At 47.3% G+C, this 27,788-nt stretch overlaps 1 protein-coding gene across 1 annotated transcript in view; it reads right to left on the bottom strand.

Annotated features, from left to right (window-relative positions):
* Positions 1 to 27,788, bottom strand: part of LOC149337696 (uncharacterized) — a 327,912-nt gene that overhangs the window by 201,805 nt on the left and 98,319 nt on the right. The window contains exon 4 of the mRNA XM_089554495.1: positions 19,560 to 19,700. Within this exon, the coding sequence (XP_089410621.1) occupies positions 19,560 to 19,700 (141 nt within the window). The remainder of the gene's footprint in view (positions 1 to 19,559; positions 19,701 to 27,788) is intronic.

Raw genomic sequence — 27,788 nt, 5'->3', positions numbered from 1 at the left:
TCCTTAAAACTGTGTGTGCCCACACAGTTGACTCCGTGCCCAATCCTTCTTTTCATAGCACGCCAAAAGGCTATAGGTTCTCCTCATTTTTCTGGCGTCCGCGACAGGACATTTTTTTTCCTCTCTGATTGAAGCATGTCAGTCTATGAGTGTGACGTTTTAAAATGGATCTGGAATGTTTGATGGAAATAGGTGCGCAACTGAAGGAGTAGATTGACGAAGCACGTGCAAAAGAGAGGCGCCAGTGCGCTGCCGGATGGGATGCTGCTTGTGAGGAGGAACAAACTCGTCCCTGTTTGGATGTCGAGCGAGTGGCGCTTGGGCTGAAGTTCCTGTTGCAGGCAGGCTATGGAGCGGAACCTTCCAGCACGTCGGGTGAAGTTGCAAAAATGGAGTCCCTACAGTGTCAAAGTCCGCACAAATTGATTGCGCGTGATCGTGCATAAATTATATTCAACGCTTCGAACGTGTAGTGTTTAGCCAAGTCTGTCCTGAGGTGAAATGGACTGTTTTTTAAAATCTTTTCTGGACCTCCGAGGCTTTGAGCGTCGTGGGTCTTTTGGCGGCGGAAGATGCTACTAATTATAGTAATTTGAAGCAAGTCATTCTACTACACTTCCAATACAATGCGGAGGAACAATGGCGTATGTTTAGTGATGTGCGACCGCAGAATGCATTAAATGGGAGGCAGTCTGTTGGTCGACTCCTAGGTTATTTTGATAATTGGCAAGAGCTGGCCAAAACCGATCAGACACATGTGGCGCTCCGATATAGGATGGTCTCTGAGCAATTCTTGCTTCAGTTACAAGAGAAGCTGGTTATATTCCTGAAGGAACGAGTTTTCGCCACGCTGGAAAAACTAACTCAAGGAACCGACCAGTACCTTGCGGCGCAAGTGTCCAGGAACCCCAGCACAATTGCGGGAGGCCCTAGTCTCTCAAGTCGTAAGGGTCAATTCTCTCTCTCAAGTCGCCAGACAATTGCCCAACACGAAGAGAACGGTAAGCCTATGTAATTTTTTTTGTAATAAGCAAGGACATCTAACTGCCAACTGCTGCGCGAAAGCGAAGGGGCTCAGCTTGAAGCCAGCTCTGTGCTTGAGATGTCACAAATTCGAACAAAACGCTGATGCCTGCCCGTAGAGAACCAACACCAGAAAAGAAATGGTGTGCTCGGTCTTATAGCTCCGATGTAGCGAGAGAAAGGACACGACAAGAAAATGAGAAAGGTTCGCGTAGGCATCGACGGTCTGTCTAGGAATGTCAGCGGAACTCGCTGCAGCGCATTGCCAACAGCCGAAGGTTAGCTGGAGGGACACACTGTAACAGTATTGCATGACTCAGGATCCGACTGCGTTATTGTTAAGCGGTTCCAAGTTCCTGATTCTAAGCTCACGGGCAGCCATCGATCTTCTTTCTATTAGACTACAGCTAATTCCTTGCACGAGGCTGAGGTGGACATTGTTCAATTGGTGGGTGACGGAGCTCTGTATGGAAGACCCCCATTATGAGGTGGTCCTGGAGACAATCTGGAGTTCCGCGTGGTCTCCGCTAGCGATTTTGCCTGCATGCTTTGAGAGTCGCGGTGGTCATCAGTGCAGCAACCGGCCATGTCAACAACCGAAGCTGCTCAAACGATTCCTGTGGCGGTGACACCAGGCAAAAGCAGGCTCAGCCACTACTAGTTACATCTGTAGCCACCTCAGCGGGACTCCTCCCTACCTACGTGATAGACAGCGGGTAGACTGCACGTTACATGGGTGCTTTGAGTCTGATGTAAACAGGTGAATAAAAAGAACCGCAGATGTACCATTTGTGTTGCTCATTGACCTTCTCTTTCTTCAATACAAGTTACCACCGTGCAGAGAACTAGAGCAGTTGGCGTTTCTTGTACAGCTGCCGAATTTTGTTGTACAAATGGTACGGGAAAGAATTCTCTCCTGGCACCAGGGCATGCGATGCACCGCGGACCGTGTGTTAGAATTGTTCTTCTGGCCAGGTGTGCAGGCCAATGTTAGGCGGTCCATAAAATCGTGATGTCTGTACACGCACTGCCCCCCAAAACCTCGTCGACTGCGCTCAACTCGGTTACGTGCCCGTTATTGAGACTGCTTTCGAGCGGATGGCCAATGATACCATCTAGCACTTGTTTCCGACCTCTGAGACAGGCAACCACAAAGTGCTTACCGTGATAGATTACGCTAATCGCTAACCCCATGCGGCAGCGTTACCGAGCATGGAAACGGACCGAATCGCCGAGGGTCCCGGCGCTTCTCCAAATTGCGCAGACGACACCCTGGGCGACTAATCGCCGTCTGTACTTTTTAAGGAGAAAGCGCTAAAGGCCCAATTCTGCACAAAATCTGGCGTCGGCGTTGACGGTGTTGGCGTGAGCGATATATCCTAGGGCCGCCGCGGTGGCTCAGCGGTTATGGTGCTCGGCTGCTGACCCGAAAGACGCGGGTTCGATCCCAGCCGCGGCGGCTGGAATTTCTTTGGAGGAGAAATTCTAGAGGCCCGTGTACTGTGCGATGTCAGTGCACGTTAAAGAACCCCAGGTGGTCGAAATTTCCGGAGCCCTTCACTACGGCGTCTCTCATAGCCTTAGTCGCTTTGGGACGTTAAACCCCATAAACCAAACCGATATATCCTAGGTGTCGCTGGGGTAGCTGGACCCGAGATAGCAGACTAGGGGGCAAGTGCCCACCTAGGCCACGTGACCTCTCTGCCTAATCACAACCTGCAGAACGTATAGCCAGCAAAGTGCCCGTTGTGGCGGGTCGCAGTTAAAGAAATTATAGGTCGCTCGGGATGAGAAACCTCGGCCGTACAAGGCCCACTCCTAGGAGAACCTTGCATCGCCGGGCAGTGAAGGATCGCTTAATCACTGCTTCACTAATCTAGGATGGGAATCAGCACTCCCAGGAACATAAGAATGTAAAGCAGCGAACAACATTTTTTATATGGGAATGAACCTACTACGCTATCGCGTGACAGCCTTAAGGCGGAGCCCGCTTTTTTTTCAAGTCCTTGCCAAATTCGTTCTTGCAGAATATGATTATGGAAGCGTTTTTCCAAGGTTTTTGGTATGCTCAAGGTCATAACACTTTGCATATACAGAGCGGCTAGTTGTTCTAGCACAATTTTCCCGCTGTCCGGGAACATATCTGGAGTTGCCTGATCCTCACCAGGTACTCCTCTCCTTCGCATTGTCTCCCAAGTCTTTCTTGACTTCTTCCTTCGTTTTTTGCTAGAGGCCCCATTGCTGTGTGATACTGGCTCTCTCATTTACGTCTTTATTAGATTGCTTACTGCGTATATTTTTAGAATATTTCATTCATTACGGAAAATTGCACTCATCGGCCTCTTGCACTCCGTAAATTGTGCAAAATAATGAGGCCATGGACGGGAAGAAAGAGACCTTTATTCGGCCATAATTTACAGGCCGAGCATGTCGACCGCCTGGGCGACCAGAAGTCGCTGTTCTTCCTCCCCTTCCAGTCGAACCAGGTGGTGATGGACAAAGAAGGTGAGGGTTGGAACCCGACTGCTGAGCAGCCGGGCAATAAAAGAGGCAATGGGCGAGTCCCGCATAGATACAGGGGCAGTTGGGACAGGAAGGGTCCGATCGATAGCGATAGAGAAAGAGGCGAGACGGGGTGATAACTGCATTCATTTGGATGTGCCGAAGAAGGCGAGACTCCAGCACGGTGAGTGATGGATCAGGGGAGGGTAAAGGCTTTTGTCGAGGCGGAGCTCGAGGTAGCCCTCTTTTATGGTGCGGCGAAGGGTGAGTCTCCCACCGTCCTCCGAAGGCTTGGGCCAGGGGATCAACGGTGCCCGCAAAACTGTGTCGCGGGCGAGCTGATGGGCCCGCTCATTGCCGTCAATCCCTGAATGCCCAGGGACCCAGCGGAGCAAAACGATGGAGGCCTGCAATGCGGAGACCGCTTGTTCGACCTCCTGTTGGAGAGAAGGAGTTAGGGTGCGTTTCTGTATGTGGTGTATAGCGGCTTGTGAGTCTGAATAAAATGTGTACTCTTGAAGAAAGGGAAAAAGAGCAAATGACTGGAGGGTGTGCGCAATGGCGAGGACCTCGAGGGACAATGCATCTGGAGGGTGTAGATACGGCCCGCTGGTGTGGGGTTCAGGAGCGGCGAGGTGGGGATGGTACAGGGCGTAGCCGCAGGAACCTGGAGGAGCCACGAAGGAAGTATCCGTGTAGGCTACCCCCTGGGTATCAAACAGAGGGAAATGGTGCTTCGCGTTCGCATGACGACGGCCGGCGTGCTGGACGGGGGACATGTTGGTCGGGAGGGGGAGGATACGGAGATTGGGAGCAGGGGTTGGAATAGGAGATGTAAAAGGGGCGATGGGAATGGGCGAGATACCCGCTTGAGTCAGTAACCACTCACCCTGGCTGGTAAGGGAAAGCCGGGCAAGCTGCGACTCAAGATGGAGAGAGAGGAGAGAACGGAGAGGATGAAGAAGGCCTGCGGCAAAGATCTTAGCGGTACAGGCAGTGATAGGGAGGTTGAGAGCTGCCTTGTAAAGGTCCACAAGGGCAGTCTCGAGAGTGTTAAGTTGAGTCTGGTTGAAGGAAATGTAGGGTGCAAAGTACAAGACCTTGTTGAGGGCCAGCGCCTGGGCAACGCCGCACGCATGGGCCACGTGGAGACCTGAGCACCGAGTGACCACGCGCTGCAGGAGGAGAGTTACCGAGTGGCAGGTGGTGACAGCGTGTTGGAGGGCTTGCACGTTCTTGGCCGCATGCAAAGGATAGCCAAGAACTTTGCACTGCGTCACGACAGGAATGGGAAAGCTAGAAAAGTGGAGAAAGACGAAGTGGTTTGTTCAGCGCTGGTGTGAGGAATGGTTGAGAACGAGAAGCTCGGATTTTTCAGGAGCAGGCGAGAGGCCAGCGGTGGTGACAAATGAGTCAATGAGATCTAGGCCACGTTGCAGGGTGTCCTGTACGTGACCAGGAGAGCCCGACGAACACCACAGAGGGATGTCATCGGCGTAAAATATCTGATGCAGGTCGGGAATTTCAGTTAGCTGGGAAGCGAGAGGGGTCATAGTAATATTGAAAAGGGTAAAAGAGAGAACAGACCTTGAGTGTCACGGGTGAGGTGGTGGGGGTCGGACAGATGGGTGCCTACTCGAAAGCGAGCCACACGTTTACAGAGGAATGAACGGACATAAGAGTACATGCGGGGGCCACAGTCTATGAAGTCAAGTTGGGAAAGGATGTGGCAAACACTTTCGAAGGCCTTGCGAACATCGACGGTCACAAGTGCGTGAATTTGAGGGGGGGGGGGGGGGGGGTAGGTGACAGAAAGGTGTGCTGGAGAATCAGAAACATGTCCTGTGCACCGACGCGGTGTCGGAAGCTGATGAAAGAATGGGGGAAGAACTCCCTCCCCTAGAGAAATTTACAGAGGCGAGTCAGAGCCATTCGCTCAAGGCTCTTAACAACACACGATGTCAGGGAGATTGGGCGGTGGTTAGAGCGAGAGGGAGGTTTGCCCGGCTTTGGAATCATAGAAATGAGGGAGGAGGTCCAGGAGCTCGACAGGTAGCCGCTGCACAAGGCCTCATTGTAGGTTTGAAGGAGGAATTCTTTGGCGCAGTCAGGAAGGTTGCGAAGTGTGGTATATGTAATAGCGTCCTCACCGGGAGCCGAGCGTGTAGCATTAGCTGCCAGAGCCGATTCGAGCTCTCGGAGAGTGAAGGAGTGGTCCAGGTCGGGGTTTTGTCCGCCCGAGTACACCGGGTAGGAGGGTGCCAGAGGGGTAGGGAGGTAGAGAGAGGGGAGCTGATCAAAAACATCAGAGGGCTTTAACTAGAGTGGGAGCAAGGACAGGCTTAGTACCAAGGAGGGATTTGAAGAGAGACCATGTGGATCGCGAATGCAAACCAGAGTCAAGACGGTCACAAAGAGCACTCCAGGGAGAGTGGTCGAGTGAGGCGCAGTGGGTGACGATCTCGGCCCGCAGAGCAGTGATCCGGGAGGATAGTTGGGCATTGTGGGCTTGAGAGCGAAAGGAACGTTGAAGACGTTTACGTCGACGCCATAAACGGAGATGAGGATCTCGGTCTGGAACTATGTGACGAGTGCGAACGAGACGGCAACTGGACGTGAGCGCTGCAGTGATGTGCGACGTCCAGTGGTCGTAGCATTAAAAGGAGTCGGTAGCGAGATTAGTGCTGAAGGCGTGCCAGTCAGTGTGAATGACCGGACGACATCGAGTGATGTGGGAAAGAGGTGTGGATATGGACGGGAAAGTGGTCACTGAGAAGAGTTTCGGCTGTCACCTGCCAGTAAAAGGAAAGTGAACCCCGAGAGAAAGTGAGGTCAGGTGTCGTGGGGCGCTGTGAGGCAGTCTCCACCAAAGAGGAGATGGGAGTTAGAAGAAAGAGAGTGAAGGAACTTACCCAGAATGGAGAATAAAGAGGATGTGACAGAGGGTTGTAGAAAGACAAAAGGGTGAGTGAGACGCGGGAAGATTTGTGGTAATAGACCACACCAACTAAATATTTAAGGAGGGTGGAGGGGATGTCAACTGACTCCACGAACACGTCGCTGCGTACATATATAGACGCTAGTGGTGTGGACGTAGTGGCATGGTAGGCGCGGTAGCCTGGGACATTGCGGGCCGTCCGAGTCTCCTGGAGAAGGAGAAAATGGGGCAGCGAGGGGCGGGTGAGGAGATACTGATGGAGGGGGTTTTTATTATGGCGCAGATCTCGGCAGTTCCACTGCACAATCTCGAGGTCCTCGCCAAAAGCCATTATGATTGCGTAGAGGTAGAGGCTCGTGAGGGTACGCGTTCCTTCTTTTTGGCCGGGGGCGGTTTCTCATGCAGGGAGTGGAGCGTAGTAGTGAAGGATTCCAATCGCTTCGATTGTGCTTGGAGGGTGGTAAGGATCTGGAGAACCGAAGTTTCCAGCTGAACCAAGCGAGTGTGATGTGCCTGTGTGGCGGTTTCTACAAGGTCAGCCAAAGGGGCGACCTGGGCGCTGGAGGAAGGAGTGGTGAACGTGGCAAGGTGCTCATTTAGCTTGCTAAGCTGGGAGGTGAGAGAGGAGGTGGTTGTCTGGAGGGTTTGAGTCAAGGCATGTATCTGCTGTTGTAGATCGTGGGAAATGCGCTGCATACCTCCGACGCCTAGCTTTGCGCCGGGCCACGCAACCCACCACCTCTTCCTCGTCTACTCATTAACCTCCATCAGCTCCAATCACGTCACCACCAGGCATGGATGAAGTAAAGAACTAAGGAGAATCTCTGACGTCACTTTTTGTGATGCCGCTTCGCAAACGTCTGACGTCACTTTTTGTGATGCCGCTTCGCAACCGGAAGTTGGCTCGTCTCTCCTCCATTTTTCTCTCTCCTCACAATGTTCGTCCTCCGCCGAGCTTCGGGGCGGTGGTCGCGCGCGGCTCGGGTAGCTCGGGTAGCGCCGCGTCGCTCGAAGAGAAACTTCTGAATGTGTGTGCGTAGTTGCGTCCGCTGCGTCGTCAGTGTTTTTGAGTCGGCCGTGGCTTAGCAGTGGACTGTCATAAGTCAGGATTGGTGTTTCACGCTGCAAGTCGTGTGCAATTTCTGAAGTGAGCATTCAATCGAATCATCTGTTTACGCCAAGCGAAACGTGTTGCGCAACGTTCACTTGCGCACTTTGTTGAAAAGTAAGCTCCGTCGAAGGAAGTGAGCTGACACCGTGCACCCTTGGTGTCGTCGCATCTAGTCCGACTTACGAGTGGTGCAATACTTACGCTGTTGGTGAGAGACAAGCTCGACGTCGAACTGAAGTGCAGCATGCATCCACCGAGTGTGTCATTAAGCGCAGCATTAAGAAGGCAAGTAGTAAGAAATCTGCGTGCTGAGAGTGCAGTACGGAACATCGTGATGCAAATACGTGCATCGTATTTTGTATAATGTCCTGCTTTGCTAGCGCTAGATAATGGTTGAGCAATATTGATACGGGCAGGTCGAGGAGTACATGCACCATAGTAAAAAACTGGATAGCAATTGCTTATCGAAAATTTTCATGATGCTTACCCAGTTAAAGAATTCTACGTATACTTGTATTTTGCATAAATATCCAGGCTGACTCTTACAAATAAATTGATCTGTCTGCAAATTATTCAGGTTCTTCATTGAAACCTGAAGATCGGTATCTTATGTAATTTGCCCACGTTGCACTTACATTACTTATATAATGCTTTCTTCATATGTTTGCATTTGTGCTTTGCGTGTTGTGCTGGAGAATGCTTGAAGAACACTAGTACATTCTTTTCAGCTAGCATGGCATGACTGCGATCCTCACAGTGTCAACAAGGGAGGAAAGAGCCTTAGGTTTCTTGGGAATGCCAATGCTTCGACAAGAGCACTTCTCTTCGTGTGGGCAAAGACAAGGCCTCTTGTCTAAATGCTGGCAAGAACCCTGAAGCTACATGCTCCCTTGTTCACTATGTGTTTTCAAGAAACACATCTGATCTATGCGCAGTTGTGTAAAGTCTTTTTTTTTTGTGGAGTTCATGTCCTGAAGCTGTGTTGTAGCTATAAGAAATGCCACACTGGCCACCTGTCACCAATTGATGTCGCCCATCTGGGGTCTTTAACACTGTATCTCAGCACATGGACATTTTTGCTTTTTGTTGCCAATAAAATGTGAATGCTACAGCTTAGATAACGCTTGCAACTCATGCTAAGCAGCTGAATACTGTAGCCTCTGCATCACCACAGCCAGTGAAAAAGCATTTGACTTTCTTTAACAGTCCTGTGCAGCATTATGAGCAATTAAAGTGAATATAACCAGGCACGTGCACTTTACTGCTTTGCTTATGTCTGGAAACATTCACATATTTTATCACAGTGCTAATTCGTTCCCTTTCTCTGTATACATTGGCTTGGTTTCTGTCTCTTGCATTAGTAGCAGGTCATCCTGCTTTTGCAGGTGGCAGCAAGATTTCTTCTGTCAAAGTCGAGGACGTGCCCCCACCCCCTATTTTGACGTAGAGTAATGCATTCATGTACACGCCTTTTGAGGCATTTTTTTTATATACATATTTTCACTCTGCACTATAATTGGTTTAGTAGGATGACTGTACACTGCATATTTAACTTTAGTGCTTATGTATAGCCTGTCTGCATGAAACATACATGGTGTAGATTTTTAAACTGCGTTAGCAGCAGGGCATCCTGTGTTTGCAGATGGTAGGAAGTTTTGTCCTTCAAATTATAAAATGTCTGCAGGCCACTCTTGTGAACACTGCTGCCAGAACAGAATATCGGCAGATCACAGCCAACAAATAGCCTTCATACTTGCATATTTTAGCCGAAAAATTTGTTCTAGTTTCAGTATGGGGTTACAGAGTTTATAGTGACATACTGATATTGCAGCACTACACTTCATATGTGTTCAGTGGCTCCTTATGTTGGCCGAGAGAGCCTTAATAAATGTTTCGACCAATATGCATTTGTGCTCAATGCATTACTTTAACAATTGAAGATATTAAACAGCCACTGCGTTCAAAGACAAAGACTTTCCATATTATGTCGGTCACCCTCGTTAGACTATAGCCAGTAGAAAATAGGTGACCTTGCTTGCAACTAAGGGAAAAATAAGCTACATTGTGTGTGACTGCATATGATGAAGACGCATAAATCAAATAGCCTATTTGTGCAAAGCAGCACTATCCCAAGATGTCCCTTGTTACACAAGGCTTCGAATAATGCTGTGTTCTGCAGTGGTTGCACGTGCACATAATGCTCAGAGATTTTATGCAAAGAAATTCACTTGATGAGCTGGAAAGTCTTTGAGTGAGATTTTTATTACGGTCTTGGTTTAAATGTGCTGCAGAAGACACACATATCAAAAGATATTCTGTTGCAGTGTAGCTGTACTACTCAGCGCACATTTTAACGGTGTATATGTTTAGAACGTGCATGAGTTGCTTACTGACTGTTTTCATCCCTGCACTTGGGAGCAAATTTATCCTTTTCAACCAAAACTTCCGCGCCAATAGCACACCGGCATTGCAAAAGACGCAATTGGTTACTTTTTACTTAATCAGATATGTGACACACGTTAGTAGTGTAAAATGTCAAGTGTAAAATACTGCCAACTGCCAAGAGGCAGTTGGCAGTATTTTATAAATAAATAAAAAAATAAAATGTCGACGCACAAATCGGCTGCAAAAGATCAGCTAGGATGAAATCCGCCGTTGTGATCCGATGCCAGCACCGGGAGCGTGCGCCGAACAGACCCCCCTCCAACGCTTTGTTCAAACGCTTCGTAACAGAAAGGTATCAAAAAAACCGCGCCGCTCGCCGCTACACTCCTACCCCCTCCCCCCCCCCCCCCAAACACGCACCGGCGCACAGGTGCCGTGAACCTTTTCCGACGCCAGGCGAAGAAAGACGACATTGCGCGCCGCTTATAGCGCAGCTCACCATCCTCCTCGGTACTACCGCACACCTGCCGTGTGGCCGTCGAAACGCAGCTCAGCATCGCCGAGAGCGGCTTCATGTTTCTGTGCTGTTTGGTGTGGTGCAAAAGTTCGCTGATCAAAACAATCAACGCTTCTTCGCGTGTCGAAGCGCGGTTCCGCAGTGCCACCTTTTCGCGAGATTCATTTCAATGCATCGATCGCTCCGCGTAACGACACCAAGTTTGACGAAGAAAATATCAAATGAGCTGTTATTTGCCGTATTTAAAAGCAATTCTAGATGGGTGCGTAACGTCACGACGCCAGGCATGTAGACTTTAACACGCAAGGCCGAAAACACCGTGCCAAAAGCCCGTCCACCGCCACCGAGAAACACTTTGGCCCCTAGCAACAACGACGCCGTACGCCGTTGCTAGTGGCCCGAGTTTTTTTTAGCAACAACGACAACGTTGCTAGTGGCCCGACTTTTTAAGCCTAAATTTTGACGTCACTTTCGCCACATTCTCGCCAATGCATTGGGAATACGAAGGGCCTCTCCTTAGGTTTCCTTCCTCCATGCCACCAGGCTCCTATGCCTCCATAGTTAAAGGATCCTTGGTTCCAGCGTCCCTCTCTTCCCTTAACAACCCTCTCCATCCCTGACTGACGAGAGCCGCTCGTTCGACCTCCAATGCAGGCAGAAAGTGTACAACAAAAGTGTACAAGTGTACATTGGTCTCACATAGGAGCAATTGGGGCCTTTCTGCATGAGCCTTTATGACAGAGTTTAACGCCCCAAAGTCACTCACGCAATGAGGAACACCGTAGTGGAGGGCTCTAGAAAAATCATACCTCTTGTCCACGGTAATCTCACAGTACACGTGCGATGACTAGATGAGTAGTTGTGCCCACAGGCGTGGTATAAAGCTTAGTTACTAGCGTCTCCACTTCTCGACAACAAATTAACTGTAGCAGAGCAGACCTTTGGGCTAGTTGGTATGAATTCATGGTGGAACAACAGCGCAAACTTAGAAAGAGAACACAGAAGAAGAGGGGAGACACTACAAGCGCTGTAACAAAAAGGAGAGCCCACGTACAAGAAATTAACTGTAGAAGACCAGATATTAGGGCTAGTCGGTGCAGACGACAACAAATCTGGCGCTCCTGTTCTCCCCCGGTGATCGGGTGCGGATTGTCTGCTTCTTGCAGCGGTTGCGTTTGGCTTTTCGTTCGCCTCAATTTTGGCCCACAACGTTACTTTTCCTGTTTGCCTATCTCTAGGCACTACCACTGAGACAGATATTTACTATTTGGAAATGAAATGCTAAAGGCAAGAGGAGGCAAATCTTTTATCTTCTTTTGTTTCCGACAGCTAGAGCAGAGTGCAATTCGCAACAGAGCTAGTGTTTTATGATAAAAATGAAAAGAACCTTGTAGTCAGCTTAAAACGGGTGAGAAAGAGGCCTAAATTTTTATTGATTTTGTGGCATGATGTCCAAAATTGTACAAAAATTACGAGTTGTCTCCCCTGTGTGTGATTGCAACTTCAAGCAGCAGTTTACCGAACGCACGGGTCTATACATTTGTCATTGATGGTGATGCTTTTCTGCTAACAAAATCACTTTCTCCATGTCATGCTATGCAGCGCAAAAGCTATGGGATGCGCTATCGTTTTTTTTTTTGCTGGGAGGGGGAGGGGGAGGGCGACGCTTCCGTTTTAGCTGTTGCCACGGCCACATAACAGCTTGCGTGAATATAGATAGGTTCCGACTCCTACCTGCTGCTGCAAATGTACACCTTCGCGATTGCTTGCACGTTCTTTTGCTCGGTTAGTGCGGCAAATTATACAGTCGAGTTTGCCTGACCACTTGGGTTTTTCCCGTGGCGAGGGGTTTCCCAAGGAATTTAAATTGGGTGAGGGGGCTGCAGCGATGGCGTAGAGGTAGAGCATCCGCCTCGCGTGCAAGAGGACCGGGGTTCGAATCCCGGTGCCACGCAATTCTCCGCCGGATTAAAAGAAAAAACTCCGCGTGTCGATGGAATTGCATACCCAGGCTCGGAGTGCGGCCTGATTTCTGTGAACCTAACCGACAACGCACTTCCTCACCAGAACAGGATTTGGTAACCCTGGTGTAGTACATGGCCATAACCTTCTATGAACAAACCAATTAACCCTCGGCCCTCAGTGCCCAGCAGCTGCGGAGCATCTGACCAAGGCGGCGGTCAGATCTGTGACGCAGTGGAGGGTGCTAAGAATCTCTGGCTCCGGACAGGCCGCCATTGGAAACTGAACCTGGCAACGTTTAACGCAAGAACCTTATCAAGTGAGGCTAGCTTAGCAGTGCTATTGGAGGAATTAGCCGGAATTAAATGGGATGTCATAGGGCTTAGTGAGGTTAGGAGGGCAGATGAGGCGTATACAGTACTAAAGGGCGGGCATGTACTGTGCTATCGTGGATTAGCAGATAGGCGAGAACTAGGTGTGGGATTCCTCATTAATCAGGATATAGCTGGCAACATCGAGGAGTTTTACAGTATTAACGAGAGAGTGGCAGCTATCGTAATTAGGCTTAATAAGAGCTACAAGCTGAAGGTGGTGCAGGCCTACGCACCTACATCAAGCCATGATGACCAGATAGTTGAAAGCTTCTATGAGGATGTGGAATCGGAATGACCAAAGTAAAATCAGAGTACACTGTACTGATGGGCGACTTTAATGCAAAGGCAGGTAAAAAGCAGGCTGGAGACAAGGCGGTAGGTGACTATGGCATAGGTTCTAGGAACAGTAGGGGAGAGTTATTAGTAGAGTTCGCAGATAGAAATAATTTACGGATTATGAATACCTTCTTCCGCAAACGAGCAAACAGAAAGTGGACGTGGAAAAGCCCCAATGGTGAGACTAAAATTGAAATAGACTTCATACTGTGTGCACACCCTGGCATCGTAGAGGATGTGGAGGTCCTCGGTAAGGTACGTTGTAGCGACCACAGAATGGTAAGGTCTCGTGTTAGCTTAGATTTGAAGAGGGAACGGAGGAAACTGGTGAAGAGAAAGGCTATTAACGAGTTAGCATTAAGAGGGAAGGTAGAGGAATTCAGAATGTCGCTACAAAACAGATTTTCCGCTTTAACTGAAGAAGACGACCGTAGAGTTGAAACAATGAATGATAATCTTACAGCTATCGTTACAGTGTGCGCCGCAGAAGTAGGTGGGAGGATTGTTCGACAGGATACCAGCAAACTATCTCAGGAGACTAAAGAACTGATTAAGAAACGTCAAAGCATGAGGACGTCTAATTCCACGGACAGGATAGAACTAGCAGAGCTATCGAAGCTAATAAATAAGCGCAAGGTAGCCGACATAAGAAAGTTTAACATGTAGAAAATCGAGCATGCTCAAAGGAACGGAGGTAGCCTAAAATCATTGAGGAGAAAGCTGGGCATAGGTAAAAACCAGATGTATGCGCTAAAAGACAAACAGGGCAATGTCATCAGCAATATGGATAAGATAGTTGAATTAGCCGAAGAGTTCTACAAAAATCTATACAGTAGCGAATCTAATCATCAAGTTACTGAGGGAGGCAGTCGAGCACAGCAATGGGAAATCCGGCCAGTAACGAAGGAGGAAGTAAAGAAAGCCTTAGGAGCAATGCAAAGAGGGAAAGCAGCTGGTGAGGATCAAGTAACAACAGATTTGTTGAAGGACGGAGGAGAGATTGGGCTACAAAAACTAGCCACCCTGTATACGCAATGCCTTGTGACCTCGAGAGTACCAGAAGCTTGGAAGAACGCTAACATTATCTTAATTCATAAGAAAGGAGACGTCAAGGACTTGAAGAATTACAGACCAATCAGCTTATTGTCCGTTGCCTACAAGGTATTTACTAAGCTAATCGCTAATAGAGTCAGGACAACCTTGGACTTTAGTCAACCAAATGATCAGGCAGGCTTTCGTAAAGGATATTCGACAATAGATCACATTCACACTATCAATCAGGTGATAGAGAAATGCGCAGAATATAACCAAGCCCTATATATCGCCTTCATTGATTACGAGAAAGCATTTGACTCAGTGGAAACCTCAGCTGTCATACAGGCATTGCGGAATTATTGTGTGGAAGAGTGCTATGTGAAAATATTGGAAGATATCTATAACGATTGCACAGCTACTATAGTTCTCCATAAAGTCAGCAATAAAATTCCAATACGGAAAGGTGTCAGGCAGGGAGACACGATCTCGCCAATGCTCTTCACTGCCTGCTTACAGGAGGTATTCCGGGGACTGGAATGGGAACAGTTGGGGATAAGAGTTAATGGAGAATACCTGAGTAATTTACGATTCGCTGATGACATTGCCTTGCTAAGCCACTCAGGACAAGAACTGCAAAGCATGATCAATCAGTTAGACAGGCAGAGCAGAACGGTGGGGCTAAGAATGAACATGCAGAAAACCAAAGTAATGTTCAACAGCCTAGCAAGGGAACAGCAGTTCACCATTGGTAGCGAGGTACTGGAAGTAGTAAGAGAATATGTCTACTTAGGGCAGGTAGTGACCGCAGATCCAGATCATGAGAGGGAAATAACTAGAAGAATAAGAATGGGGTGGAGCGCATATGGCAGGTTCTCTCAGGTCATGAATGGTAGCTTACCAATATCCCCGAAGAGAAAAGTATACAACAGCTGTATCCTACCGGTACTCACCTATGGGGCAGAAACGTGGAGGCTAACAAAGAGGGTTCAGCTTAAGTTAAGAACAACGCAGCGAGCTATGGAAAGGAAAATGATAGGTGTAACGTTAAGAGACCGAAAGCGGGCGGAGTGGGTGAGGGAACAAACGCGGGTTAATGACATCCTAGTTGAAATCAAGAGGAAGAAATGGGCTTGGGCAGGGCATGTAATGCGAAGGCAAGATAACCGCTGGTCCGTAAGGGTAACGGAGTGGATTCCAAGAGAAAGCAAACGTAGCAGGGGACGGCAGAAAGTTAGGTGGATGGATGATATTAAGAAGTTTGCGGGGATACAGTGGTGGCAACTGACAAAGGACATGGTTAATTGGAGAGTCATGAGAGAGGCCTTTGCCCTGCAGTGGGTGTAGTCAGGCTGATGATGATGATGATGATGATGAGAGGGGTGAGTGTTGAATCTATAGGAGAAGCGGTAGCTTTTCTGATTTTTATCTGTGTCCTGGATGTGTCGCGCAACGCTAAATTGTGCTCTAACACTCATGAGAAAGAAGACAAAAATTCCCCGTCGCGTGCAAAAAACAAGAAATTCGTTACGAATTAAGGGGGCACCTTAATTCCAGATCTCAAGGGTGAGAACGGGGGAGGGGCGCATGGAAAAGATTGCATGGTGCTAGAAGGTGGTGGTGGTAAAAAGCATTTATCATATATACCGAGAGGTCATTTCTTTGGGATGTGACCTTTAGTGTGCCACCAAACTCACAATACTAAGTGAGGTCCCTATTTGGGGACCCCATCTGACTACCGCAGCTCGGGTACGGCGAACCATGCCCTGTTGGGTCGGGAGCTTGTGGCAGCCGAGGAGGGCTGCCTCCCAGTCCTCTCGGATTGGATTGGGGTAAGTAAAGGATTGCTCTAGCATTTGCACATCATCAGGCACGTGTCATCCATCTCCGTACAATATGAGCATAGGCCGGAAAAAGAGGGGTCAAAAATGCTTCTGCTCTGCCGGGGTCAGTATTGTATTAGTGAAGAATCTTAGCAGAAGACGCACACTTGCTGTCCCCGGCCCTTTGAGAGTGGTGGGTACTTGTGGTGAAAGTCTTCGTAGTGATTGACGATGTCTTCAAATTTTAGAATTAGTTTGTTGTCCAAATGCGAATTGGTAAAGTCGTCCAATGGGACCCGGGAAGTGACTGCGCGGGCGCCTGCGTCTGCAACCTTGTTTCCTGGTAGGCCTTTGTGGCCACTTTGCGATGGGTTTGTTAAGCTGTAACAAGTCCCAACCCAGCTCGCCGTTTCTACGACCTCTTGCGAGTCGAATAGGATATATTGCCCCTGAGTTTGAGAGGCTGTCAGGTCGAAGGCCACTTACTCAGCGCGAGTTGCCTTCGGAGCTCTGAAAGTCCACCTATCTTTGCTGATGTTTCAACGCCGCCGTATACCGTCCCCTCCTGGAGCGGTGTGGGGCGGCCACGTCTATATAAAGATGCTGTGTATGTTGCCATAACGGCTGTGGAGGGCGACCACACGCGCCTGCTGTCGGCCATTACGGTCATCTATGGACATTTTGTTGGGAAGGGGTTGGACATGGAGGTAAATTGGTAAATTGGTTTTTGAGGAAAGGAAATGGCGCAGTATCTGTCTCACATATCTCGGCGGACACCTGAACCACACCGTAAGGGAAGGGAGGAAGGTAGGAGTGAAAGAATAAAGAGAGAAAGAGGTCTGCGGTATAATTTCGACCACCTGGGAACTTTAACGTGCGCTCACATCGCACAGCACAAGGGCGCCTTTGCGTTTCGTATCCATCGAAACGCGGCCCGCGCGGTCGGGTTCGAACCCGGGTACTCCGGCTCGGTAGACGAGCGTCTTACCACTGAGCCACCGCGACAGGTGGGCGTGAATGGGGCATATCCACATTTCGGGCACTCGCATCCTTTCCACAGTCTGATTGTCGTGTTGAATTTGTAGCCGGTCCAAAAGGCAACAACCGGACACGGTCTAGGCAAGACACGTGTATTGGTTAGGGAGGTGTGCTTCATGCAGTTCCCGGTAGATTTTCGGCGTCTCTAGTGCGAGGAGCCTCACAATTCAGTTGAACATCGAGAGGTCGACTGCCTTTTTGATGATCTTATGGAGGGTGACTTCCAAGACATCTTCGTCCTGCTTTTCGGAAGCGGAGGTAGGGAGTCGAATACACTATTCGATTTGTAGCGAGAGCATGTGCAAGTCGCAGCGCATCTCTGCTTCCTAGACCTCCGCGTTTGTTGGACACACGATGAACCATGCAGCCCACGTGGTTGCCAACCGTGCGCTGATTGGCCAGTGTTGTGTCAGCGCAACGTGTCCTCCTAAAAGTAGGAAAATTCTGATCTACGATGCATCGCGGATTGATCCGCTGCCGAGGTCGAGGGAGATGGGGATTTTAAGCTTGGCGATGGCCGAATATGCACAAATTTTGATTTCTGTGGTGAGCGCTGGTAGCCGCAGTACACGGCATATTTTTCTGCGGTCAGTGGCTGCTTGCCGGCCTTCCTTCATGCAACCCACATTTCCTTGGGTGGCCCAAACAGTGATGTCGTCTGAATATAGCGCATGCTGGATTCCTTCCTCTTTGGCCAATTAGGAGCGGAGGTGAAGCATTGATAACTTGAAGAGCAGGGGGCACAGTACAGCACCATGTGCTGTCCGCCTCGGGGCCTTAGAGTAGGGGCTATGCTCTTCATCCTGGGTGCGAACGAAGGCCTGGCGATCTGTGATGAAGTGTTCATAGTAGTTGAAGGTGTTGCTACTCCAATAAGTCTCACTCAGGTTAGCGAGATTTACGCTGTGTTTGACATTGTCAATTGCCCCCTAAGGTCCAAGGCCAGGACTATTTTATCACGATGGGATTATTCCACAGGAGTGAGCACTTCATGTTAGAGGTGTACGTCTCGAGCTGACGTATGCGGCCTAAAGCCGAACATAGTATTCTGCAAGTCGTTCACGAATGATAGTTTGCCATATGAGATCGGATGTGGGCAGCATATAAGCCCAGGCAACAAATCTTGTCAGCGAACTGCAGTCTACCGCTAGCCTTCATTTATTTCATGGTTAAGGTCGCCCTCCTTGAAAAGAAAAAGTAAAAACGATGCGTGAATAAACCATGAGGAAACGCAGCGGTGAGATGCGCGCTTAGCTGCATCGATGGACGAGCACATCGTTATTTCGGTACAAGTGCTGATAAACGGTCCTACGTCCATTATTTAGTTTACTTTTTCGTTTACAGATTAGCTTCAGTATCGAATTTAAATATAAGCTCGTATTCTATAGATCATTTCTAATTCGCCAGATCTCTGCTCATTGTGGAAATGCACTAAGCATGCATTGCGCTAAAAAAAACACGGAATACGGTTACATAATGCTGCAGACATGTTGAGACGAAAACTAGACAAAATTGCCGTAATATGGCCTTTCAACTTCGACTCAGGGCAGAGCCCTATTGCACACAGTATTCAGGATAAGACTGATACTGCTCCTTCGCCCGAGCTCAACAAGTCCTATCTTTCAAACTCTGGGTCCCTGACACTGATATGCGCTCGTCTCTGTCTTGCTTTTTCTTTGCGCAGTTTACTCAAAATAAGGCCATATATCGCTGCAATATTAAAACAAATATGGAAGTAAATCGGCTTCATACATGCATAGGAAAGGCCAGAGGAAGCAGGCTAGAACCGTAATTTCGGCGGTGGCGCCACCGCTGCATAGTAACAGAAGGAAGCGCGCTTCCCCCGCTGGTCGGCACACTTACTCATATAAACGTGATAGTACACGGTCCTACATAATTATGCCTTCACTGGAATGCGACCGCCGTGGCCGGGTTCGAACCTGCGTCTTTCGCGTCTGCAGCCAAGCGCCATAACCACTGAGCGACAGCGGCGGCTTTGGGATGTTTGTGGGCAGTTTAGTGGGGGCCGACAAAGACCGGCTTTGAAGAAGCACTTTGGCGCCGCCGGCGCTCACAAGGGTCCCGAAATTAGACCAATTGGGGCCTTACTTTAAAGCCCACATTCTGCTACATCGGTAGCCTTTCGTAGGAATATTGATGTTTCGCTTGGTTTTCTCAACTGCGTAGAGACGTCATTTTTGTGGACGGTGGTTGCATTGAGCAGATGAGAGCCACCGTCAGCATCTACGCTATACATCTATGAAGAACAACTTCTGCGGGCTTATTACCTGCAACACTGAGCCCTTCCAGGCTTTGCTAAACCTTGTTCTTGCACAAAAAAGCACGAGTGATTCCCTGTATAGTGAGATCGCATGCAAACCAAAAGGCCTCTTTGTCTGAACCGCGTATAGCTCACCAAAAAAACGAAGCTCATAGCTTGCGCATGTACGCCGGAGCTCGACAGTGTCGTAATTTCAGTCAGTAAGTCCAGATGAACGGGTAGAAGATTTTCACTCACCTCGTTGAAAACCGAGTCCCTATCGTTGGCTGTGTGGTGAACCTCGAACATGGCTCCACCATCGCTTTCAAATTCGTAGATGATAGCGCGATACATTGAAGGCTGGAATCTGGGAAAGATGGGTTTGTTGTCGACGCGGAACTGCGCAGAAAGACGGCGGCAGATAGATAAGCTCTCTGTGTTATAGATTGCGTATCGGTTGTTGTTTAAATTCTAACCACTTGATGGGCATATAAATTATTGACATCTTGTGTGGCTGTTATATGATAAAGGCTACTCTAGCAAAAAAAAACATATAGTGTTGTAGTTGTAAGTCAGGTTGCGAGAAGCAATTTCAGTCGATGCAGTGGAATCCGAAATTTCTCGATATACCAGGGCGAAAAATCGTACTTAGATCGGAATTTGACTGCGCGTAACAGTAATGTCTTATCATCACTCAAAATAACCTTTACTTTCTTTACACATCATTTCAGCAACGCGCCGCGGAACGTGAAGCTTTTTTCTCGAAAGTCGCTGCTTTGAACCAAACTAATTTTCATATGGCATCTCAACCCCTGAGCAACTCGATCTCGTATGTTTACTGAACTCACTATAGAATTAAGCTGTAAGATTCATTCGTTCTTGTTATTAATACAATGTCAGCATGTCGACTTTAAATTAAAATCATATATTACAGATCTTGCATGTCGTCGATAAATCGAACTGAAAGCTTCCTCACCAGCAAACGTTTCTAATCGTAATGAAACCTTCAGATTCAATAAACAACCTGTGGTCATACTGCTGGAAACGTCGCTTTCATCACTTTCTTATACAGGCAAATACAGGAGCTGCGGCACAACAATGAGTCATTTCACACAATAACCTTTAATTGAAATACGTGAGCCAGAAGGATAACCAAAGCGTGTAATTGCGAAAGACTAGCACTCATTCGCGAATGTTCTTGAAATCTTCTAAAAACAAAACTGGGCTGTGTCAAAGTCAGCGATCTCCTCGAAAAGAACGTTCAAACATCCGTTACAACGGATCTTTTCCATAGGCAAACCTTGGCATTCGTTAAACTTTAAGAATGAGATTTTGCACAAAAGTAAATTTAAGCAGTATACTAGTGCGTTTGATGAGAATATGAATACCTAAAACGAACGTACGTAAGCGGCCAGCTTCCGTCTTTGATTTCGTTTTTTTTTTTTACCAAACCACGAAACTGAAAAAATCTACGTGCTCTTTCAGCCAGACGACAAGGACCACATTCGTACACTCCACTTCCTGAACTAAACATTTAATTAATAATTAAACTGTCGCTTTATTGCGTATTTTGTAAGTTTTCCTGTTAAAATTATCATCGTTTATACTTGCAGAAATCATGCAAAATAGTAGAAAAATATTTTGTTTTGATTCGCTATTCATAGTCAAATCCCTTCCGGATTCGAATAGCATGCGGTTTTGCAGACCTGTGAATATTAAAAAAGAAGAGCAAGTCTACACTCTCTTGAACTCCACCAAGGCTGCGCGAGGAGACTGCATACGTCGCACGAGCACACAAGGTGCTAACGTGCGTGATCCAGAACTATTTCACTGAAAACAGACTAGTTATTGAAAATTTAAGCCTTCGAGCTGAGCACTTCCTCCAAAGGGCTCTTTTGCCATCCGTGGAGCTGATGTTTGGAGCAAAGCACTGCAACGTACTTGACCTGCAGCTGCGAATGGAGGCTGGTATATTGTCACGTGGTAGTGGCGGCAGTCCAGCGGTCAGAAAGACAGCAACAAGACTTGCAAACGAAGCTCTTTATTTGGGCTGACTTGCGCCCGCAAAAGAACTGAATCACTCGGCTTCGGCGTAAGCAACAAACGTGCTCGTCAGTCGTAGAACTATGAATGCCCGCTGCTCGCGGCATCGCTCAATTTAAACCCGGCAAGGAAACTTGGAGATAACAGGTCAAGATTACCTACAGTAATCTGAGAGAAGCCAACAGCCACAGAAACCAAGGGACACAGGGGATTTTTAATTTAATTATTTATTTCGTGCTGTTGTTCAATTTAGTATATTACTGAATATCTTATCGCGTAAAGTGAATTGATTAGAAAAGCAGAAGAAAAAACAACCACCTGCCGCCGGTGGGATCAGAACCCACGACCTCCGAATTACGCGTCCGGTGCTCTACCGCTGATCTACGGCGACGGCTGTCAAATCTTCTGCTTTCGGGGGTATTTATGTTTACAAATAACCTAACCTTGAGAGTGTTCATCAGCGCCACCCACGTTCTTAAGCGGCGGACGTAGCACGTCCTGAGTTACCGCTGATGTGACGTAGAACGTCAACGAACGGCGAGGGTGGAAGCTGTGTGAGAGCCCTCTTATGCTTCCTATGGCGTCAAGGCTGCCAGAACCGAGGCCCTCGCTAAGCAATTAAGCAAACAAGGGAAGGGGAATGAGGGGCTCGTTACAAATACGAGAGAAGCCAACAGCCACAGAAACCAAAGGACACAGGGGATATTTAATTAATTTATTTATTCCGTGCTGTTGTTCAATTTAGAATATTACTGAATATTTTATCGCTTAAAGCGAATTGATTAGAAAAGCATGAGAAAAACAACACATGCCGCCGGTGGGATCCTCGTATTTGTATTAATATTCGACAGTGAAGATTGATGCACATTGCGGTATCCTTACTATTTCATTCCGATTACCTTGTACCACTTCACTTCCAACGTAAAGATCTGTTTTTGAGCCAGCCATCTGTATAGAAAGGTGTGAAAGCACTGTATTTTTCCTCAAGTGCAAGAAATTCTTGTATTATATGCTGCTGGGGAGTTTGTTTTTTACGGAACTTTGTAAAAGTTAAATCGCAGATTGCAGGAAAAAAATACCATGGAGGTGATGGATCTCGTCTTCGAGCAATGCAGGTAATGTGTGTAGTGTGCCGTGGTTTTCGCATATCTCTTTGAAACGCAACAGCAGTGGCCTAGCAGTCTGCGGTTTGTTAATAAATAGTGTTCTTGATGGGCACTTCGTGATTATTTGGTGACAGATGTGTTTAGGTAGTGAACGGATTTTCAAAATGTATGAAGACGTGAGCATCGTTCTTCTGTCTCTAAGTGATGGTTCATTAGTTTCCACATAAAGACTGTTTACAGGTGACGTCCTGTATGCACCAGTGGAAAGTCCTAAACCTAAATTATGTACCGGGTCCAGTTGTTTCAGGTACGATGGTCTCGCTGACCGATATACTATACATTCGTAATCCAGGAAAGAGCGCACTACAGAGCGACAAATTTGCAAAAGACATGACCTATCAGAACCCCAGTGCTTTCGTGAGAGTACTTTAAGTCTGTTAAGGGATCGGGAGGTTTATTTTTTTTTTCGTTCAAGTGTAGGGTGGGGTCTACCTGCAAACCTCGTTTGAGTGAGAACAAAATGGCCACCGTTTTCTGTGGAGAAAAGCGGAAACCATTTCTATCCGCCCATGTTGCCAATTTATTTAATGTTAGCTGTATTTGCCTTTCACTTGTTGATATGTTGGAGGATGTGCAAGTTATCTGGAGGTTGTCTACATACACTGAGCCCACAACTGACCTTGGGATTATTTTACTTAGTTCATTTTTACAATAAAGAGCGTGGTGCTTAAAATACATTCCTGGGGTACCCCATTTTCCTGGATGAAATTCTTCAAAAGGGTAGAACCCAGGCGTACATGAAATGAACGGTTAGATGAGAAGTCTTTTAGGCAGTTCAACATTCTGACATTCTGCCTGGGACGCCAAGCTCCGCGAGGTCTTGAAGAATTCCGAACCTCCACGCTGTGTCATATGCCTTCTCTAAATCAAAAAATGCAGCGAGACAGTGTTGTTTATGAACAAAAGCTTCTCGAACAGTGTTTTCGAGACGAAGCAGGTGAACTGTAGTGGAACATTCTTTTTTAAAACCGCTCTGATGGCTGTCAAGAAGTTCACAGGATTGAAGGACGAAAGTTAATCTTATATTAAGGACACTTTCGAAGGATTTCGCGAGGCAACTGCTCAGAGCTATTGGTGTATAAGTGCTAGGAGAGGTTAGAGGTTTCCCAGGTTTAAGAAATGGTAAAATATTGGCTTTTCTCCAGGCCTCGGGCATTTTCCCCGATACCCAAACTTTGTTAAATAATCTTAGAAGTGCCCCTACGGCAGGCAGGGAAAGGTTTGCTATCATTGCATAGTGTATATGGTCCGGTCCTGGAGCAGTTTTTTTTTGCCGGCAGATAGTACTCTATTGATTTCTTGGAGGGTAATTATAATACTGTATTTTTCATTCGCACCTCCACTTGTTGGGAGCCTCTGTGTTTTTTCAGCTGTGTTTCTTGTATTTTAAAAATGATTGGCTATAATGTGAAGAACTTGAAACCGTAGCAAAGTGCTCCCCTAAAATATCTGCCTGTTCCACACGGGCGGCGGCGGCGGTGGCGAAAGGACGCTTGGCTTATCTGCTCTTTTTTGCTTATCCAGACTTCCCCTGCAACTGCTGCCCTGGCTGCAACACTACGCCCTGCTTGACGTCATCCAACCCGTGATCCACCCACCAAGTGTTGTCGCGTTTCCTGTGCCGGAATTACAGCTGGACACACGGGCGGCGGCGGCGGTGGCGAAAGGACGCTTGGCTTATCTGCTCTTTTTTGCTTATCCAGACTTCCCCTGCAACTGCTGCCCTGGCTGCAACACTACGCCCTGCTTGACGTCATCCAACCCGTGATCCACCCACCAAGTGTTGTCGCGTTTCCTGTGCCGGAATTACAGCTGGAGACACGGGCGGCGGCGGCGGTGGCGAAAGGACGCTTGGCTTATCTGCTATTTTTTGCTTATCCAGGTGGGTTTCCAACTTCTGGGCAGGAGGTGCCTGATCGTGCCTTGGAATCGTCGTGCCTGCTGCTGTTTTCCGAGGCAACGGTTCCTTTTCTACGTGTTGTTCAGCGTGAAATTTCTGCACCCTCCAGACTTCCCCTGCTGCCCTGGCTGCAACACTGCGCCCTGCTTGACGTCATCCAACCCGTGATCCACCCACCAAGTGTTGTCGCGTTTCCTTTGCCGGAATTACAGCTGGACACACGGGCGGCGGCGGCGGTGGCGAAAGGACGCTTGGCTTATCTGCTATTTTTTGCTTATCCAGGTTGGTAAAATTCACTTACTCGTTGCTTAACGCTTCGTTACTGCTACCGCCGTTGCCACCGTGTTCCGTGCTTTGCTCAGTGGTATGTGCTCTATATATCTTTGCTGTACTGTGTGATACCTCGGGCTTCTGGTCCACGAGTCATGGCAGACACTTGCCAGTCCTGCAATGAGTCCCTGCCAGATGACGGCCAATTCCTGATGTGCAGCGAATGTGAGTCCTCCTATCATATTGGTAGTTGTTCTGGCTGGTCGGAGTCAACATTTAAGGCCAAAGGAGAGAGCGGCCGCAGAGCATGGCGATGCGTGGCATGCCGTCCATCTAAAGCTAAAAGTTGGGACAAAGGGAACATGGACTCTGAGCTAACTGTTTGCCTGGCAGATATAACTCGAAGGCTTGATGCTCTAGCAGGATTGCCTGCTCAGGTTGGGGAAATTAAGGACTCCATCGAGTTATTGTCCCAGAAGTACGACGATATCCTGAATCGACAAGTTAAACAAGAGAAAGACATTAGTAACTTGAACAGACGTGTAGACAAATTAGAGGCTGTATGTACTTCAAGTGACGTTCACCAACTGAAAGCGACTGTCAATGATTTGGAATTTCGTAGCAGGAAATTGAACGTAGAAGTTCATGGCATCCAAGCTACGCCAAATGAGGACTTGATGTGCAAGTTGAATGCTGTGGCTAAGACTGTTAACCTGCCAGAGCTGACGGCAAATGACATTGGCGCTATTCACAGGCTTCCTTCCAAACCAAACAAAACGCCTGGAATTCTTGTTAGGTTTGCCCAGCAGTCAACTCGAGATAAATGGCTGGAAAAGCGTAAAGCCCTCAGAAATGGTTCATCTGGAGTCTCGATCACTGAAAACATGACACACCAAAACAGAGAGCTGCTCCGTCACGCTAAGGAATGGGCAGAGGACAATGACTACCGATTTTCATGGCACTGCAATGGCAAGATCCTAGTGAGGAAAAAAGAAGGTGATAGCGCCGTTGTCATTGGTTGCGTGGCTGACCTTGATAAGCTGTGACATAGTTCAACCTGAAAAAGCCTTCCGTTTATCTCTGTTTTTGCTCCGATCATGCTTGATCCTTCGACTGCGCAGGTAGACGTTGCAAACCTTAAATACTTTTGTGATACTAGTTTTCAGAATTGTCTTAGTTGTGTTCATTTTAACTTGAGGTCTGGTAGAAATACGCAGGATGCACTTGACTATTTTTTCGGCGAAGCGCAAATACGCTTTAATGTCATGATGTTTTCAGAAACATGGTTTGCCTCGGAAGAGGATGTGTTTACACCTCCGACGTATAAATCTTATTACATGAACCGCACAGGCAAAAGGGGTGGTGGCGTAGCAATGCTAATCTCTAACTCGATGGATTCTGAACTAATGTCAGAATTCAGCTGTATCACTCCTTTTTACGAAATGCTTGCCATTAGATGTGGTACTTCTGTTTTTTGTGTTTGTTATCGCCCGCCTTCAAATGACGTTCGTCTGTTCTTGCCTTTTTTAGACTCTTTCTTAGAATTTGTCAGTGAAAGAAAATATACATTAATTCTAGGTGGTGATCTAACATTGACATGTTACAGAGTAGCAGGGTTGAATTAGAACTAGATTCATTATTAAGCTCTTACTCCTCTCAAAACTTTATAACGTCTCCTACACGAATAACTACACAATCAACTACACTTTTAGATCTGTTTGTCACCAGTATTGATCCTTCCCTTGTTAGAGCTGGCACTTTGATTTACGATATCAGCGACCACTTGCCTATATTTATGTTTGTCAGTGAAGTCGTTAACACGCCTATAAGAATGCGCTCTGAATTTTCATACAGACGCATTACTCCTGATACGCTCTCCGCTTTTAGAGACTGCTTAAGCAGAGAAAACTGGAACGATGTGTTCGCAGTGAGTGATCCTAACTTAGCGTATGAGTTATTTATGAGCAAGTTCTCTAAGGTATACCTTGCGTGTTTTCCTATCAAGACGTTTAGAATTTGTAAGAAAAGTAGGAAGCCTTGGGTGGATAAAGAGTGCCTCAAGCTTATTAAAAAACGGGACCAGTTGTTTAAGGCATTTATAGAGAGTAAGTCCCTTGAAGCCCTCAAAGTGTATAAGAAGTACAGGAATTCAGTCACATAACACCTTCGTAATGCAAAAAAGCAATATTACTCTAACCTGTTCGAAGCAACACAAGGACGCACAAACAACGTTTGGAAGGCACTAAACACTGTATTTGGTAATGATTCAGAAGCGGTAACCACAATCGTAAAAGATGGCATAGAACTTCAAGGCACTAAGTTAGCTGACGTATTTAATGGCTTCTTTTTATCAATCGGTGGTGCTACCAGTAGAAACCCTGATTTAAGATATATGAAGGAGCGAAGTAATCCAACTATATTTTTAGACCCAGTCACTAATAGTGAGCTTGTAGCGACATTTTTAACCCTAAGCAATAGTAGAGCTGCTGACGCGGACGATATTCAAGTGAAACCTGTAAAATTTGCCATTGATGTATTAGCACCTTGTCTTACCCACATTTTTAATATGTGTTTGTCCACAGGATGCTTTCCTCAAAAAATGCAGCGAGCAAAAGTGACAGTTGTGTTTAAGAAGGGAAATAGAAATGACATGTCAAACTACCGCCCCATATCCGTTTTACCTGTATTCTCCAAAGGTTTAGAGAAAATAATTCTGAAACGCTTGACCTCTTTCACTGAACGTTACAACTTAATAACGTCTGCTCAGTTTGGCTTCCGCAGGAACAAATCTACGGAACTCGCACTGCTGGCCCAAAAGGAGTTCATTCTCGAAAACTTTGAGTGTAAAAATATGGCACTTGGGCTGTTTCTGGACTTTTCCAAAGCCTTTGACCTCATTAATCATGAAATTCTCCTTCAAAAACTCGATCACTACGGCATAAGAGGCATTTCGCATCAATTAATATCGTCTTACTTACAATACCGTACTCAGTTTGTCGTCATTGAAGGAAAACACTCACATCAAAGTCAATCAAAACAGGTGTCCAACAGGGAAGCATCCTGGGACCATTTCTTTGCATTCTTTATATTAACGAGATAGTTCGCGTT

This window comes from Amblyomma mixtum, chromosome 7 (genome assembly GCF_055824585.1).
Source record: "Amblyomma mixtum isolate Tamu chromosome 7, ASM5582458v1, whole genome shotgun sequence".
In the NCBI taxonomy this organism is placed as follows: domain Eukaryota; kingdom Metazoa; phylum Arthropoda; class Arachnida; order Ixodida; family Ixodidae; genus Amblyomma; species Amblyomma mixtum.
This window is presented reverse-complemented; position numbering and strand designations above follow the sequence as displayed.